At 48.2% G+C, this 16540-nt stretch overlaps 1 protein-coding gene across 1 annotated transcript; it reads left to right on the top strand.

The window, feature by feature from the left end:
• Window positions 1-9450: 9450 nt before the first annotated feature.
• LOC100594017 (C-C motif chemokine 3-like 1) lies at window positions 9451-13610 on the top strand. Its single transcript, XM_030827071.1, has 4 exons — window positions 9451-9572; window positions 12258-12337; window positions 13016-13130; window positions 13520-13610. The coding sequence occupies exons 1-4, from the start codon at window positions 9451-9453 to the stop codon at window positions 13608-13610; spliced, it is 408 nt and encodes a 135-aa protein (XP_030682931.1).
• The last annotated feature ends 2930 nt before the right edge of the window (window positions 13611-16540 follow it).

Below are 16540 nucleotides of genomic sequence, written 5' to 3'. Positions count from 1 at the left end.
CCTGCCACAACCAGAAGAACCAGCCCTGGGCTGCAGATGGCTCATTCTGGAGGGTGACTTCATTTGTCTGAATAGTCCCCGGAAGCAGGGAGGTCTGGGGGAAGGCGCCTTGTTGTGTGGATGGGGACACTGAGGCTCCAAGGAGCAGTGACTCAGCCCTTGTCCCAGAGCCTGAGGGGTCAGTAGTGGAGACGGGCACGGGAGGTGAGTGGGCCCCTTCCATGCTGGGAAGAGGAGCCAAGCCCCCCTCCTCCCTCACCTCAGGCTCCAGGCAGGCTATCTCTCCCTCCTGTAGAGCTGGGTCCACAATTACTGATGGCGCGTGAGGAGGGGTCAGAGTGTGGGAAGAACCAGAGACAGCCCCAGACTGTGCCCCTCTGCTGGGGAAGAAGCCCTTCTCCACAAAGTGAGTGGGTGGGAGGCTCAGGAGGCCAGAATGGGGGAGCCCCTGTGTGCCCAGAGAGCTGAGCCAGTAGAGGCAGTGGCTGCCAGGGGCTGGTGGGGAGACTTGAGTGACTTTGTCCAAGGACCCCAAGTGGGCCCAGGATGCTGGGGACATGTGCCTGGGCTGGATTGGGGACCCAGCTATGGACTCATGGAGGGACTCACAGTTCGTCCACACCACCCTGCCCACTGCACAGAATGGTTCACCCCGTCATCAAGGCAGAAGCTGCAGATCTGTGGTTGGATTGTGAAGGGCTATGACAGCCCCACCTTCAGAAGGGGGTCAAACATGCAGGAGGGGAGAGGACCCCCAAAGGTGGGCCTGGCACTCACAGATTTCCCCAGATCCCGGAAGCCATCACAGGAGCAGAGCCTGGGCCTGGACATTCGTTTCCCCCAGGACCCTGCTCCCTCTGTTTCTCTGCAGGGCCCCAGTACCCCATCGTGGCCTGGCTTTAGTGTATTGGGATTGTCTTTACCACCTTCTCCCCCAGAAGACTATGTCTCCAGGGCTTCTCTGTCTTGTTCTTTGAGTCTGAGTGCCCAGCACAGTGCCAGGCACATAGTAGGGTGCCTTTTTAAACACCTGCTCATAAACATAACGCTGGCCACCAGCCTTTGCCAGGTGCTTTATTTATTTGGGCCTCTAATCCCTAATATGCCTGGAGGCAGGGCTGTTATTCCATTTCCCAGAGAATGGAAAAACTGAGGCTCCAGAGAGGCTGAACGTCCTGACCCAAGGTTTCGCCCCGCTGCTGCCCCGAATCCAGGTGCTCTTTCCTGGCTCAGTGGGGCTCTTATTTTCCTTCTCCTGCCCTGAAGCCCTGTGGCTCTGGGCTGGTCCTCTCGGGCTGGGGCTCTGCAGCAACCCCCTCTCTCCCTCAGCTTTCTCTGCCCCCCTCCTCAGCCCCTAAACTGCCTCCTGCCTTCCCAGCCTGAGTTGGTCTGGGGAGCTTGTAAAACAGCCCCACCAGCAGGCTTGTCCTGAGCGTGGGTGCTTGATGCGGGGGTTGGAGTCAGGGCTGCGAATCTTCTTGAGGGACTCTGATGAATCTGTCGAGTTGGAGAATACACTGCAAGCAAGGCGTGGCATGGCCAATGGTGTTTCCCCGGCCTCAGGCATGCCATGGATCTCTCTGCCTCATGCTTGACATGGGCAGGACGAAGGAGGGAGAAGGAGGCAGGGTGCGGGGAGGAATCCTCTGCCCTGGAGGATGCCCACCTGGGCTTCTCTGTGCTCACCAGGCTTAGTGGGGCCTGGCTCTTGGCCACCTTGGGGCAGGTGTGCATCACTGGGGCAGAGGAAAACGCCTCCTCCTCCTCTGTCAACTCCAGATCCTCTGAGGTCCTGCTGTTGCCTCCCTCTGCTAGGACCCTTTCAGGGATCAAGGCCAGGAGGGCAGCCCCCTCCTCTACTGCTGAGGCTCAGCGGGCAATGCTTACCCCAGCTGCCTCCTGTGGTGTGGGCGTGGCAGGCAAGCCCAGCATCCCAGGGTTTCTAGCCAGGTTCTGTATTTTCCAGCGTTAGTTTTCCCTCCAGGTCAAATGATAAGTTCTTCTAAGGTCAGAGACTATGTGTCATCTCCCTCTTCACCCCCAGACCCGAGAGCTGTGCACACGGCAGAGGGCGTGATCTATGGAGTTGGCTGAGCAGTTTGGCGCGTTGGTCAGCAACTTCCTGCAGCTTCTCAGCCCACGCAGATCCTCAGGTCTGCAGTGCTGGGCTTGTGTATAATCTCCGCCCCTGACACCTCCTGGTATGGGGAACTTGGCGGGGGGCAGTGAGCCAATGAGAAAGGGGTGTGTGTGCACGCACACACGGTGGGGGCAGAGAGTGAAGAGTTCTCAGAGGACTCCACTGCGAGAGTCGGTGTGAATCCTGGCTTGGGAGTTAGAGCTGGCTCGAGTCTCTGCTCCTCTCACTTTTGTGCTGCTTAACCTGGATAAGGCTTTTGCCCTCTCCGGTTGGGGTATTGATAGCCTTTGGTGACCTTGAAGACCATTTTCAGTTCTGAGGGTGATGGGTCTGTGGTTGGATCGGAACTCCAGGCCCACCCTGACACCTGAACACTGAGGTTTTTGTCCAAGATTCCAGGGTCCCCTTTGCCCCTCTTTGGGGTGGGGGTCAGTGTGGGGAAAAGAAAGAGAGATCAGACTATTACTGTGTCTATATAGAAAGAAGTAGACATAAGAGACTCCATTTTGTTCTGTACTAAGAAAAAATTCTTCTGCCTTGAGATGCTGTTAATCTGTAACCCTACCCCTACCCTGTGCTGCAGAAACATGTGCTGTGTCGACTCAAGGTTTAATGGCTTTAGGGCTATGCAGGATGTGCTTTGTTAAACAATGCTTGAAGGCAGCATGCTTGTTAAAACTCATCACCACTCCCTAATCTCAATACCCAGGGACACAAAACACTTCGGAAGCCTGCAGGGACCTCTGCCTAGGAAAGCCGGAATTGTCCAAGGTTTCTCCCATGTGACAGTCTGAAATATGGCCTTGTGGGAGGGAAAGACCTGACCCTCCCCTAGCCCGACACCCGTAAAGGGTCTGTGCTGAGGAGGATTAGTAAAAGAGGAAGGCCTCTTTGCAGTTGAGATAAGAGGAAGGCATCTGTCTCCTGCTCGTCCCTGGGCAATGGAATGTCTCAGTGTAAAACCGGATTGTATATTCCATCTACTGAGATAGGAGAAAACTGCCTTAGGGCTGGAGGTGAGACATGCTGGAGGCAATACTGCTCTTTAATGCACGGGGATATTTATGTATGTGCACATCAAAGAACAGCACCTTTTCCTTAACCTTGTTTATGACACAGAGACATTTGTTCACATGTTTTCCTGCTGACCCTCTCCCCACTATTACCCTACTGTCCTGCCACATCCCCCTCTCCCAGATGGTAGAGATGGTAGAGATAATGAGACACTGATTCCCTTGTCTCCCTGGCTCAAGGCTTGTTGTCCTGGCACCCTTGGAGGAATCTGCAGGAGTGAGGGGCCTCTGCTGCTCTCTGAGGCTGTCAGTACTTGCAGGGAGGAGCGGAGGCTCTCACAAATGGGTCTGGCTCCTCCAGTGCCCTTGAAGGGCCCTGTGAGGGGAGAACAGGCTACCGTGGAAAGCGGGAGGGGGCTCGTTGGAGGGTCTTGCCCACATCCCCCTCCTGCGTGCACAGCACGTCCATACACACGCACTGAGTACCTGCCTGAGGAATGGTGGGCCTCCTGTACTTTCTTAGAGTCCAGGAGGAAGAGGAGGAAGAAAAGGGAAAGAGGAAGACCCAGGTAGTAGGGTTAGGGGTCCTGGGCACTCCCCCAGTATTGACTGCCCCACAGGGTGACTCAGGAGGGGACCTGGTACTGGAGCCCACCTGGGGGTGGCAGGTCCCCATGCTTCTTGTTAGTTTCTTCATAGAGGCCCGAAGATGATTAAGAACAGTGTCATCCACAAACAAATGGAAGAACATTCCATGCTTATGGATAGGAAGAATCAATATCGTGAAAATGGCCATACTGCGCAAGGTAATTTATAGATTCAATGCCATCCCCCATCAAGCTACCAATGACTTTCTTCACAGAATTGGAAAAAACTACTTTAAAGTTCATATGGAACTCAAAAAAGGGTTCCAAGACAATCCTAAGCCAAAAGAACAAAGCTGGAGCATCACGCTACCCTGACTTCAAACTGTTACTACAAGGCTGTAGTAACCAAACAGCATCGTACTGTACCAAAACAGATATACAGACCAATGGAACAGAACAGAGCCCTCAGAAATAATACCACACATCTACAACCATCTGATCTTTGACAAACCTGACAAAAACAAGAAATGGGGAAAGGATTCCCTATTAATAAATGGTGCTGGGAAAACTGGCTAGCCATATGTAGAAAGCTGAAACTGGATCCCTTCCTTACACCTTATACAAAAATTAATTCAAGATGGATTAAAGACTTAAACATTAGACCTAAAACCATAAAAACCCTAGAAGAAAACCTAGGCAATACCATTCAGGACATAGGCATGGGCAAGGACTTCATGCTAAAACACCAAAAGCAATGGCAACAAAAGCCAAAATTGACAAATGGGATCTAATTAAACTAAAGAGCTTCTGCACAGCAAAAGAAACTACCATCAGAGTGAACAGGCAACCTACAGAATGGGAGAAAATTTTTGCAATCTACTCATCCGACAAAGGGCTAATATCCAGAGTCTACAAAGAACTCAAACAAATTTACAAAAAAAACAAACAACCCCATCAACAAGTGGGCGAAGGATATGAACAGACACTTCTCAAAAGAAGACATTTATGCAGCCAAAGATACATGAAAAAATGCTCATCATCACTGGCCATCAGAGAAATGCAAATCAAAACCACAATGAGATACCATCTCACCAGTTAGAATGGCGATCATTAAAGAGTCAGGAAAGGGCAGGTGCTGGAGAGGATGTGGAGAAATAGGAACACTTTACACGTTGGCGGGACTGTAAACGAGTTCAACCATTGTGGAAGACAGTGTGGCGATTCTTCAAGGATCTAGAACTAGAAATACCATTTGACCCAGCCATCCCATTACTGGGTATATACCCAAAGGATTATAAATCATGCTGCTATAAAGACACATGCACACGTATGGTTTACTGCGGCACTATTCACCAATAGCAAAGACTTGGAACCAACCCAAGATGTCCATCAACTGATAGACCACTGAATTAAGAAAATGTGGCACATATACACCATGGAAATACTATGGCAGCCATAAAAAAGGATGAGTTCATGTCCTTTATAGGGACATGGATGAAGCTGGAAATCCATTCATTCTCAGCAAACTATTGCAAGGACAAAAAACCAAACACCACATGTTCTCACTCATAGGTGGGAATTGAACAATGAGAACACTTGGACACAGGGTGGGGAACATCACACACTGGGGCCTGTTGTGGGGTGGGGGGAGGGGGGAGGGATAGCATTAGGAGATATACCTAATGTAAATGACTAGTTAATGGGTGCAGCACACCAACATGACACATGTATACATATGTAACAAACCTGCACGTTGTGCACATGTACCCTAGAACTTAAAGTATAAAAAAAAAGAAAAAAAGAACAGTGTCATCATCCAGGGCCCAGGTATGGAAGAACTGGTCTCGAAAACGTGCCCACAGGCCAGACCTGGACATCTTCATGTGGCGCTCTAGGGACAAAGTGGGCATCAGCCAGGAGAGTTCCCTGGGAAGAGTCAGAGCCTACACCCCATGGCCACTTCAGTCTCCCACTGGGCAGTGCCAGATCCTTTTGTGGCCACCCCGGGGGTCCAGATGTGCACAGAGCGCTGTGGCTGGGGGTGCGGCCTGGGCAGGGAAGTGCTCACCACACTCCTGACTTTCATCTGGGTCATGTGAGGGATGGGCTCGGTGTCACTGTGCCCTGCCCAGCCCACCTGGCCAGACCTCCCTCTGGGCCAGAACAGAGGATCATGAGGACAGTGTGAGGAAGCTGCCCTTAGGCTAGTCGGGGTTTGACCCCAGTGATCCCCAGGCCCCACTGGGCACACGTGGACTTACTCCTCTGAACCTTAAAGGCAGTGCTTGTTATCGGCATCAACATCTGTTCCCCTTCCAGCAAATACATGTCCCACAGGCGCAGGGTGAGCCCGAGACAGATCTGTGGGGAAAGTAGGCATGGGATGACCTGGCCCTTCCAGGCTGGGGCTGGTGGCTCGAGCTGGCCGTTGGGGCTTCAGTGACCCTCCCCATGAGGGTCACCCGACCCCTCCAGGAGGCTGGTCAGACAAGGTCTTGCAGCTTCTTATGGGGGGCACTCATTTCAGTGGAGAGAGGGGCTTCCCCAGGGGCCCCTGGACTTGAGGCTCCCTGAGCCCTCCCAAGTCGGTCCTGACCCAGTCTGTCCATGAGGCTGGGCCTGAGCCCCGCCCTCTGCCCTGAGATGAGCCGTCTTGGGCAGAGGGTCTTGCTTGTGTGTCCTGTGGGGATCTGCCTGAGCCTCCTGTGGGCTGGAGGTGAGTTGGACCCCCGGCCTGGGGAAGCAGGACACTGCAGGGCAAGGAGGGTCCCTGAGCCAGGGTCTCCCTGTGCCTTCTTACCCCATCATTCAGCATCCGGAGAAGCCAGCTGAACGAGGAACCCTGTGTGCATAGACCTTCCTTGTCCTAATGGGAGGAACAGAGGTGCTCAGGGCCCCCTGGGCTGCCCTAAAAACCTCCCTCTTCCAGGGCCCTCTGAAGATCCTTCCCCAAGTGCAGAACACTGGCCAGTGTCCCAGGCTCCCCGCAACATCTTCCCCTTCCGGCACTCCTGGTGGACACACTGCTCTTAGCCCTGCTCTGTGGGAGCTGGGCCCCCATCCCTGTGCCTCTGTCTCCTCCAGGGCTGGAAAGGAAACCCAACTCCCAGCCCGTGGGGAACCCGACATCCCAGGTCAGGCCCTGGCTGGGACCCAGCCTGTCACCAGCCCCACGAGGGGCTCCAGCCTCCGCTGCTCCTCCAGCCCCCCAAGATGCAGGGCCTCTGGGGAAGAGCCGAGGGGACCATAAACTCACCAGATGCCACATGGTCTTGGGTTGTGACGTGGGTACCACATGCTCCTGATGGTCTTGAAGCCCCTGGACTGTCCCACCATTTGGGCTGTGGAACCCTGAGAAGCCCTCAGCCCATCATGAAATCAGAGCCTCTCCCAAGTTGTGGAGCCATCAGCTGGAAGAGCTGGGCAGCTGCAGAGCCCCCCAAACCCCAAGGCCTCCCACCCTTCCATCTGGTAACCCCACCATGTGGCCTTGGCACTGGGGAGGAGGGGTGGGAACATCCCCTGGAGCCTGGCTGGAGGTTCTCCTGGAGGTCTCCTGGGCCAGGGTGCAAAAAGGGCAAGCCTGACTTTGAGGCCACGACAGGGGGCGGCCAGAACAGGGTGGGTGCTGGGCTTCGTGGTCATCTCCTGGAAGTGGCGTTGGGCCAAGGGACACGGGATGGGGAGATGCTGCCATCTGGGCTTGGCTGGCCCGTTTGTGGGTACCAAGGGAAGCTAGAGCCTGGGCAGCTGAAGGGCAGGAGGACTCTCAGGGAGGGGAGAGTCAGCTGCACAGAATCAGAGCCGGAGGGCGTGGCTCCATGATACCGAGGGCGGCCACGGGGAGGATGCGACGCCCTCTGCTGATGAAGATGAAAGGTGTCTGACTTGGGCTCTGGGGGTCAGCCCTGGGCTCCTGTGGGACCCTCAGGAGAGACATCCTAAAGGCTCCCAACAATCTGGTGACACAGGGAAGGTGTCTTCACTGAAAGCCGAGATCACCTGGCCAGGGTGGCTCTCCCTGGGTCTGACTGGGTGAGGCAGAGACATCCTAAAGATTCTTTCTTCTTTCTTTCCTTTCTTTTTAAAGCAAAGCATAACCTTTTAGATCCAAGTTACTGAAAACTTCTTTATGCAAGTTTAATTTACACTTCTCTTTCAAATTGTGTCTTTATTGGGACCATCAATTCTTTTTTTTTTTTTTTTCTGAGACAGAGTCTCTCTCTGTCACCTAGGCTGGAGTGCCGTAGTGTGATCTCGGCTCACTGCAACCTCCTGGGTTCAGGTGATTCTCTTGCCTCAGCCTCCCGAGTAGCTGGGACTCCAGACATGTGCCACCATGCCTGGATAATTTTTTGTATTTTTAGTACAGACAGGGTTTCACCATGTTGTCCAAGCTGGTCTCAAACTCCTGGCCTCTGGTGATCCACCTGCCTCAGCCTCCCAAAGTGCTGGGATTACAGGCATGAGCCACTGTGACTGGCTTCAATTCTCATTTTATTTAAAGATTTTTCCTTGGCTCTGGAGACCTGTCACACTCCTGACTCTCCTGATTCTCTTTGTGTGTGTGTGGGGGGTGGGGGGTTTACATATTTGTTACATAGGTAAACTCGTGTCATGGGGGGTTTGGTGCACTAATGATTTCATCACCCGGGTATTAAGCCTAGTACCCATTAGTTATTTTTCCTGATCCTCCCACTCACCATGGCCTTTCTTATCCTACCCTTCACATTAGTATTTCGACTGCATAGTGAGAGTTCAGGCATAACACATATTGTTAGTCAAATCAGTGATTTATTTATCCATCAAATAGAGATTATGTTTCACTATATGTCAGGCATTGCGATTATCACTGGAGACACACTGGTAACTAACACAGACAGTGGAATATAAAACTGACCAATTCCATCTGCATGACCCTGGGCACGTCATTTCAACTGGGAACATCAATTTACCACCTAGGAAATGTCTAAGACCCTCCCAACTCAACCGATTGATAGAGAAAGTCTTACAAATATATAAACACTGAGATAGAATTATATATTCAAGAAATCATCTTTATTAAAAAGAACACAATGTTAAGAAATACAGACTAGGTCGGGAGGCTCATCATGTTATAATCATCATGTGCTAGGATTTGGTTTAAATCAACCAACAAGACATGGTGTGAAGTTGGTTTACAATCTGAGAAGACACTCTAAAAAATCTGCCATGATAGGATTGTTGTGAGGATCAAATATAATAAGTTGGGGTACAGGACGTGTCGTGTGTGATACCTAGAGTCAGACTACCTGGATTTGAATCCCTGCTCTGGTAATCATCAGCTTTATGGCCTTAGGAAAATTGCTTAACCTCTATTTACTTTGGTTTCTTCACCTGTTCTACTGAGAAAGTATAATGGTAACTAAGTCCTAGGGCTGTTTTGAAGAGTAACAGTTCAAACATGTAAACCCCTGTTATGGAAATTGGCACATGGTGACCACTCAATAAATATTACTTATTGTGAACTAAAATTTGTGTAGTTGCTAATCTATCATTAGCATGAAATAAAAGTTTGTTTTCAAACTCCCACATTGCCTTTATTAAACTATAAATTTCTTGAGAACAAGAAACTAAAATAAAATCAACAGGACATGGTCTAGATTTTTGAAGAGCAAATTACATAGATAACTAATCATAACACACTGCGCTGTAATCACAGAGGTAGAGGATGCCCCTTATCAGAACACTGACTGATTCGGCAGTTTCCATTTCCTTTTCTTGCCATCCGCAACTCACAGAAGCCAGCTCTCAGAAACGGAATCACGAGTATGGAGGGGGTTCCCCTAAGAAGTGAGTGAGGGAATGCAATTCGGGGTATCAACGAGAGCTGGGAGGCAGAGGGTGGGGTAAGAAGGAGGCATTGCCTGTGATGTAGGTTTCTAATGAAACAAGTGGCAGAGATACCTTTATTTGGAATTGGTAGCAATATGGGAAGATACGTGGATGCCAAAGCTCTGGTGAAACCTACCATAGCCCCTGATCTTGTCTCTGCTTCTCCTCCCTCAAGACTGGCACTAGCCATCATTGGGGTGGGATGGAAACAGAGCCCATGTGTATTAAAAGACCTAACTCTGCAGACATTTAGGAAGGACAGAGTTCCAAAGGCATGGTCGCACTTGCTTCTGTCCTCCGCTGTTCTCCAGCATTAAGCGTGTCAACTCTAACGCCATTGGGGGGATTTCAAGGCCTGTCCTATTTTGGTCCCAATTTAGCTTTATCATCCATATTCGCCCCCACTGCTCTGCAGCTCCACTGAAGCATCCCCTCTTTCCTCTGAGCCCACAGTGGCATACCCAGGATTCTGCCTCAGCTGGGCCTCCACTACCCACCCCTCTATAGATGCCTAAATCCCGGGTAGTTATGCAGAGACAACTAAAGTTCCATCCCTTCCATGAACCCTTCCCCAACCCTCTGGTGGAAGGTCACTTCTTCCCCTCATGGGGTTCTGAGCTTTCATTTATTTTTCTACTAAGAGTCTTAGCGCTTTCTGCTAAATGCTACAATTACCTGTTCACATACTCTACCTGCCCCACGAGACCAGGGGCATCTCAGAAACAAAGATCATTAAAACCAACTAAATCTATTTCTCATTATAAAATGAGGTATGCTGATTGACTGTGATAGAATAAAATAATAAAGTATGGAAAATTTTTAAAAAGCATATAGATCTGGCAGAGAAGATAGAGACCCTTCCACACCACTGAAATTATGTATTGAAAAGAACAAGGAAAAAACTGCTTCAGTTGGCATGATTTATGTAAGTATAGTATAGGATCCTTAAAATAGTTCAAAGAAATGGAAAATCAAGACTTCATTTTGGCAAAGGCCATTGAACAGAAACTTTAGCATATTTATCAATAATTTCTTTCAGATTAAACAACTGACCACAACCCACTTTTCAACCAGTGATGTTCTAAGTTAAATTAAAAAAATTAAATTAAAACAAAATTAGTTCATAAATTTGTGGGCTGACCAAGAAGATAATAAAATCTCACTAAATAAAATGAGAAAAATTCAGAAAAAGAAAAAAATAATAAATCACCCATGGACCTATTACACAAATATAAGCACTATTCATTCTTTAAAGCATATATTTCCAAGCATTTTTATTTTTTCCATGCCTAGGGTTGGCATGGAATATATATATATATATTTGTACAATTCTTCAAATTTTGTAGAATTTGTATAATGTTGCTATCTGGCTTTTTTTCGCTTTTTTTTTAAACCACTGATGTTATAAGCATATTTATGCTACTTCCATTCATTTTATAGAGACTTAATAATAAATGATCTAGTGGATATATCATAATTTATCATTCCTTGATAGAGAAAAATTTAGCTTTGCTTATTTTAGAGTTATAAATGATGCTGGGTCAGGTATCTTTATGTTTGAAGATGGCTCCATATTTTGGTTGCTTCCACAGAACTCTTTCCTAGAAATGTTTTTTCTAGGTTAATGGCTACAAATATTTCTAGGCACCTGACATACTGACACCCACTTCTAAAGCATTTTTATCATCCACAACTAGCATTTAACACAGCCCCTACTCGCTCCGTGACTAATAAATAGACAAATGACTGAAACGTGACCTCATGCTTTCTATTCCTCCAGCTTTCATTGAGTTCCTTTCCTCTGGGAGCAGTGGGTGTTGTCCAGCCCTCCACAGAAGCAGCCCATCGACCCTATCCCTGTGGTTAGAGCGGCTGAGGAAGCAGAACTGCAGCTCTGTGGAAAGGAATGGGGCTGGAGAGTTCATGCATAGACCAGTTTTTTATTTTTATTATTTATTTATTTATTTTATTTATTTTTGGTGGGGGGACGGAGTTTCACTCTTGTTGTCCAGGTTGGAGTGCAATGGCATGATCTCGGCTCACCACAACTTCCGTCTCCTGGGTTCAAGCAATTCTCCTGCCTCAGCCTCCCGAGTAGCTGGGATTACAGGCATGTGCCACAATGCCCGGCTAATTTTGTATTTTTAGTAGAGTGGGTTTTTCCATCTTGGTCAGGTTGGTCTTGAACTCCTGACCTCAGGTGATCTGCCACCTCGGCCTCCCAAAGTGCTGGGATTACTGGCATGAACCATCCTGCCCCAGCCACATAGACCAGTTCTTATGAGAAGGGATCAGCTAAGAACAGCCTTGGGTCGACACACACGCCTCTTCACACTCACAGGAGAAACCATTTCCCCATGAAGCTAGAGATGAAACCATTTCCCCATGAAGCTAGAATAGCTCAGAGATGCTATTCTTGGATATCCTGAGCCCCGTGGTCACCAGGGACCACTCAGCATGACAGCATCACTATGCTTAACAATTTCCCTCCTCACCCCAAGATTCCATTTCCCCATCCTCCAGGGCTGCCTATAAAGAGAAGGAAAGATGGCTTCAGACTTCAGAAGGACACAGGCAACACAGAGTGGTCAGTCCCTTCTTGGCTCTGCCGACACTCGAGCCCAGATTCCATCACCTGCTCAGAATCATTCAGGTCTCCACTGCTGCCCTTGCTGTCCTCCTCTGCACCGTGGCTCTCTGCAACCAGGTCTTCTCTGTACCACGTGAGTCCGAGTTGTCATTGTGGGTATCACCACTCTCTGGCCATGGTTAGACCACATCAGTCTTTTCTTGTGGCCTGGGAGCCCCCAAGAGAAAAAAGAGAACTTCTTAAAGGGCTGCCAAACATCTTGGTCTTTCTCTTCAAGACTTTTATTTTTATCTCTAGAAGGGGTCTTATCCCTCCTAGTCTCCAGGTATGAGAAGCTAGGTAGGGGCAGGGGAGTTACAGTCCCTTGTACAGATAGAAAAACAGGGTTCAAAACAAATCAGTTGGCAAGAGGCAGAATCCAGGGCTGGTTACTTCCCAGTGGGATCTGTTGTTCACTCTCCAGCTCACCCTAGGTCTGTCCCTTGGATGTCTTATGAGAGATGTCCAAGACTTCTCTTGGGCTGGGGTATGACTTCTTGAACCAGACAAAATTCCCTGAAGAGAGCTGAGATAAGAGAACAGTCCGTCCAGGTATCTGGATCACACAGAGAAACAGAGAACCCACCATGTAGAGTCAAGGAGAAAGAAGGATATAGACAGAAACAAAGAGACATTTCTCGGCAAAAACGCCCAAATGCCTCCCAGTTACTTGGTCTGAGCAAGGCTGCCTTCCTCACCTGCTCGGGGATCAGAAGCTGACTGGCCTTTTCTTCTGAGCTGTGACTCGGCTCATTCTCTCCTTTCTCCGCAGTTGCTGCCGACACGCCGACCGCCTGCTGCTTCAGCTACATCTCCCGGCAGATTCCACAGAATTTCATAGCTGACTACTTTGAGACCAGCAGCCAGTGCTCCAAGCCCAGTGTCATGTAAGTGCCAGTCTTCCTGCCCACCTCTAGGGAGGTAGGGAGGGTTGGGGTGGGGGCAGAGACAGGCCAGAAGGCCATCCTGGAAAGGCTCAGTCTTCCAGAGCCAGGGCTCTGAGGTGTGACCTGACTTGGGGCTGGAGTGGGGCAGGTGTTACAGAGTCAGGAAGGGTTGCACCAGCCCAGAGGAAAGGGACAGGAAGAAGGAGGCAGCAGGGCCACTCCCCCGAGTCCCTGAGAGAAGCTCTCTAGACGGAGATAGGCAGGGGGCCCCTGAGAGAGGAGCAGGCCCTGAGCTGCCCAGCACAGACAGTGGGATGGTGGGGCCATGGTGGGCCCAGGGTTCCCCTGCTGGATTCCCCAGTGCTTAACCCTTCCTCCCTTCTCCACAGCTTCCTAACCAAGAGAGGCCGGCAGGTCCATGCTGACCCCAGTGAGGAGTGGGTCCAGAAATACATCAGCGACCTGGAGCTGAGTGCCTGAGGGTCCAGAAGCTTCGAGGCCCAGTGACCTCGGTGGGCCCAGTGGGGAGTAGGAGCCTGAGCCTTGGGAACATCCCTGTGACCTCCACAGCCACCTCTTCTATGGACTGGTTGTTGCCAAACAGCCACACTGTGGACTCTCCTTAACTTAAATTTTAATTTATTTATACTATTTAGTTTTTGTAATTTATTTTGGATTTCACAGTGTGTTTGTGATTGTTTGCTCTGAGAGTTCCCCCTGTCCCCTCCGCCTTCCCTCACACTGTGTTTGGTGACAACCGAGTGGCTGTCATTGGCCTGCTGTAGACAGTCATGGTACCAAAGCCACCAGACCAACAAATGTATATCGGCTGCTTTTGTTCAGGACTGTGATCGGCCTGGGGAAATAATAAAGATGCTCTTTTAAAAGGTAAACCAGTATTGAGTTTGGTTTTGTTTTTCTGGCAAATCAAAATCACTGGTTAAGAGGAATCATAGGCAAAGATTAGGAAGAGGTGAAATGGAGGGAAATTGGGGGAGATCGGGAGGACTACCACAGAGTTAACCACTTTACAACGGAGACACAGTTCTGGAACACTGAAACTACGAATATGTTATAACTCAAATCATAATATGCATGCTCTAGGATAATTCACTACTTGAATGGACACCATTAAGCAGAGTATTCTGTAGTGCATATTCATGATGAATCAAGCTGTTAATAGCAATTACTTACATTGTTGAGGCTTACTCCTACTGAGTGCTTTTTATACATTGTTTGTTTAATCTTACCAATGCAACAGTACAGCTTAGGTACTATTAATATCTCCATTTGACAGAAAAGTAACCCAGAGCTCAGAAAGGTTAGGCAACTTTGCTGAGGTTACACAGCATGTAAATGGTCAATTGCGTTCCAAAACTGGACTTTTATTGAACTACAGACTATACTCTTAACCACTGACCAAGGTATTTCCCAAAACATGATCCACCTATACTCAAATCTTACCCTATTCTTTAACAGATGATATTTCATCCATTGCAACCACTTTCTGATCAGGATTCTGAGTTGACGTAGAGTATTTGAGCAGTGATTGTTTAAGCCACTTACATCAGGATCTTTAGGTGTAGAACTGGGAACTGATATTTTTATCAAGCTCATGAGGTGTTCCACAGCCTGTTAATGACTGAGAGCCACTGTCAATAGAATTCACCACTGTTTTCTAAATGTGGTGAGTATCTTCATATGGCAACAGGTGTATTATACATTATTTCTCTAGAATCTACACTCTACAAAATAAATAGCTAATGTCAGAGAAGGAAAAGACAACCAGCTTCTGTGTGGAGCAGGATGCTGTCTATAGGTTTACTGTGAAAGGTAAGTTCTTTAATAGATGGATTGCTTGCATTATATGTATAAGAAGTGCATACTAAGGTAGGGCCCTTTTTGCAGAAGAAAGAGAAATTCAAAATGTTTGTGTGAAAATCAAACGTGTTAATTTTTATGAGATATGCTTATTTCATTTTGTTTAAAATAATCTAATTTTTCTGTCCAAACATGTTTAGAATTGTAGTGTTCAAACTCTTTAAAGTGTAATTAAACACTACTACTTAGCAAATATTAAAATGCACATACTATGTGACCTACATCCCATTTGACCTGATCCCATTTCTAGGAATCTGCTTAATAGAAACACTGCCAAAAGATAAGACTATGTAGACATGAGGATATTCTTTGCAGTATGGTTGATAAAGAGCAAACAAATGCAAACCGTCATTAGTAGAGGATAAATCAGCAGAGGATTAAGATGTCCATCAATGGAATATTCTGCAGTCAGTAAAAAAAGCAGCACACATCTGTATCTGTGGAAAGTGTCCATAATATTATATGTAAAAGGCATATCTATTTACATTCAGTATATGCATATATATTCTCTACATATGCTACAGAACTATCTGTAAAGGATATTATTTTGTTCTTATTTTTAAAAGCCATATACACATATATATTTACATAGGCAAATATTTGGAAAGATACACATCAAATAGCTAACTGTTGTTTCTGAGGAAATGAGGCTTTTTTTTTTTTTTAGGAATGAGGGTTTTTCCTTTTTATATTCTGCACATTTAAAACTTTGAGTTATTATTTGGTCAGTGATGACCAGCTACTCAGGAGGCTGAGGCAGGGAGAATTGCTTGAACCTGTGGCCCACACCTATAATCCAGCAGTTTGGGAGGCCGAGGTAGGTGGATCTCTTGAGGCCAGGAATTCAAGACCAGCATAGCCAACGTGGTGAAATCCCATCTCTACTAAAAATACAAAAATTAACCAGATATAATGCCACGCCCCTGTAATCCCAGCTATTCAGGGAGCTGAGGCATGAGAACTGCTTGAACCTGGAAGGCAGAGGCTGCAGTGAGCCGAGATAGGGCTACTGCACTCCAGCCTGGGTGACAGGGCAAGACTCTGTCTAAAAACCAAAAAATAGGCTGGGCGGGGTGGCTCATGCCTGTAATCCCAGCACTTTGGGAGGCCAAGGTGGGCAGATCACAAGGTCAGGAGATCGAGACCATCCTGGCTAACATGGTGAAACCCATCTCTACTAAAAATACAAAAAATTAGCTGGGCATGGTGGCAGGCGCCTGCGGTCCCAGCTCCTCGGGAGGCTGAGGCAGGAAAATGGCGTGAACCCGGGAGGTGGAGATTGCAGTGAGCTGAGATCACACCACTGCACTCCAGCCTGGGTGACAAAGCGAGACCCCCTCTCAAAAAAAAAAAAAAGAAGTAAACTGGGTATGTGGCAATATTTACTTTGGTCCACAGATTTTTGGTATCTTAACTGGTTTTGGATCTCTTCCACTAAAGGAATTGCCTGTTGAACGTTGTTAGGAATGTAAGTACTGAAGGCAAACTGCCTGGGTTTGAATTTTGTTCTGTCCCTTGCACCCTGCCTG

The sequence above is a fragment of the Nomascus leucogenys genome, chromosome 14, assembly GCF_006542625.1.
Source record: "Nomascus leucogenys isolate Asia chromosome 14, Asia_NLE_v1, whole genome shotgun sequence".
In the NCBI taxonomy this organism is placed as follows: Eukaryota; Metazoa; Chordata; class Mammalia; order Primates; family Hylobatidae; genus Nomascus; species Nomascus leucogenys.
This window is presented reverse-complemented; position numbering and strand designations above follow the sequence as displayed.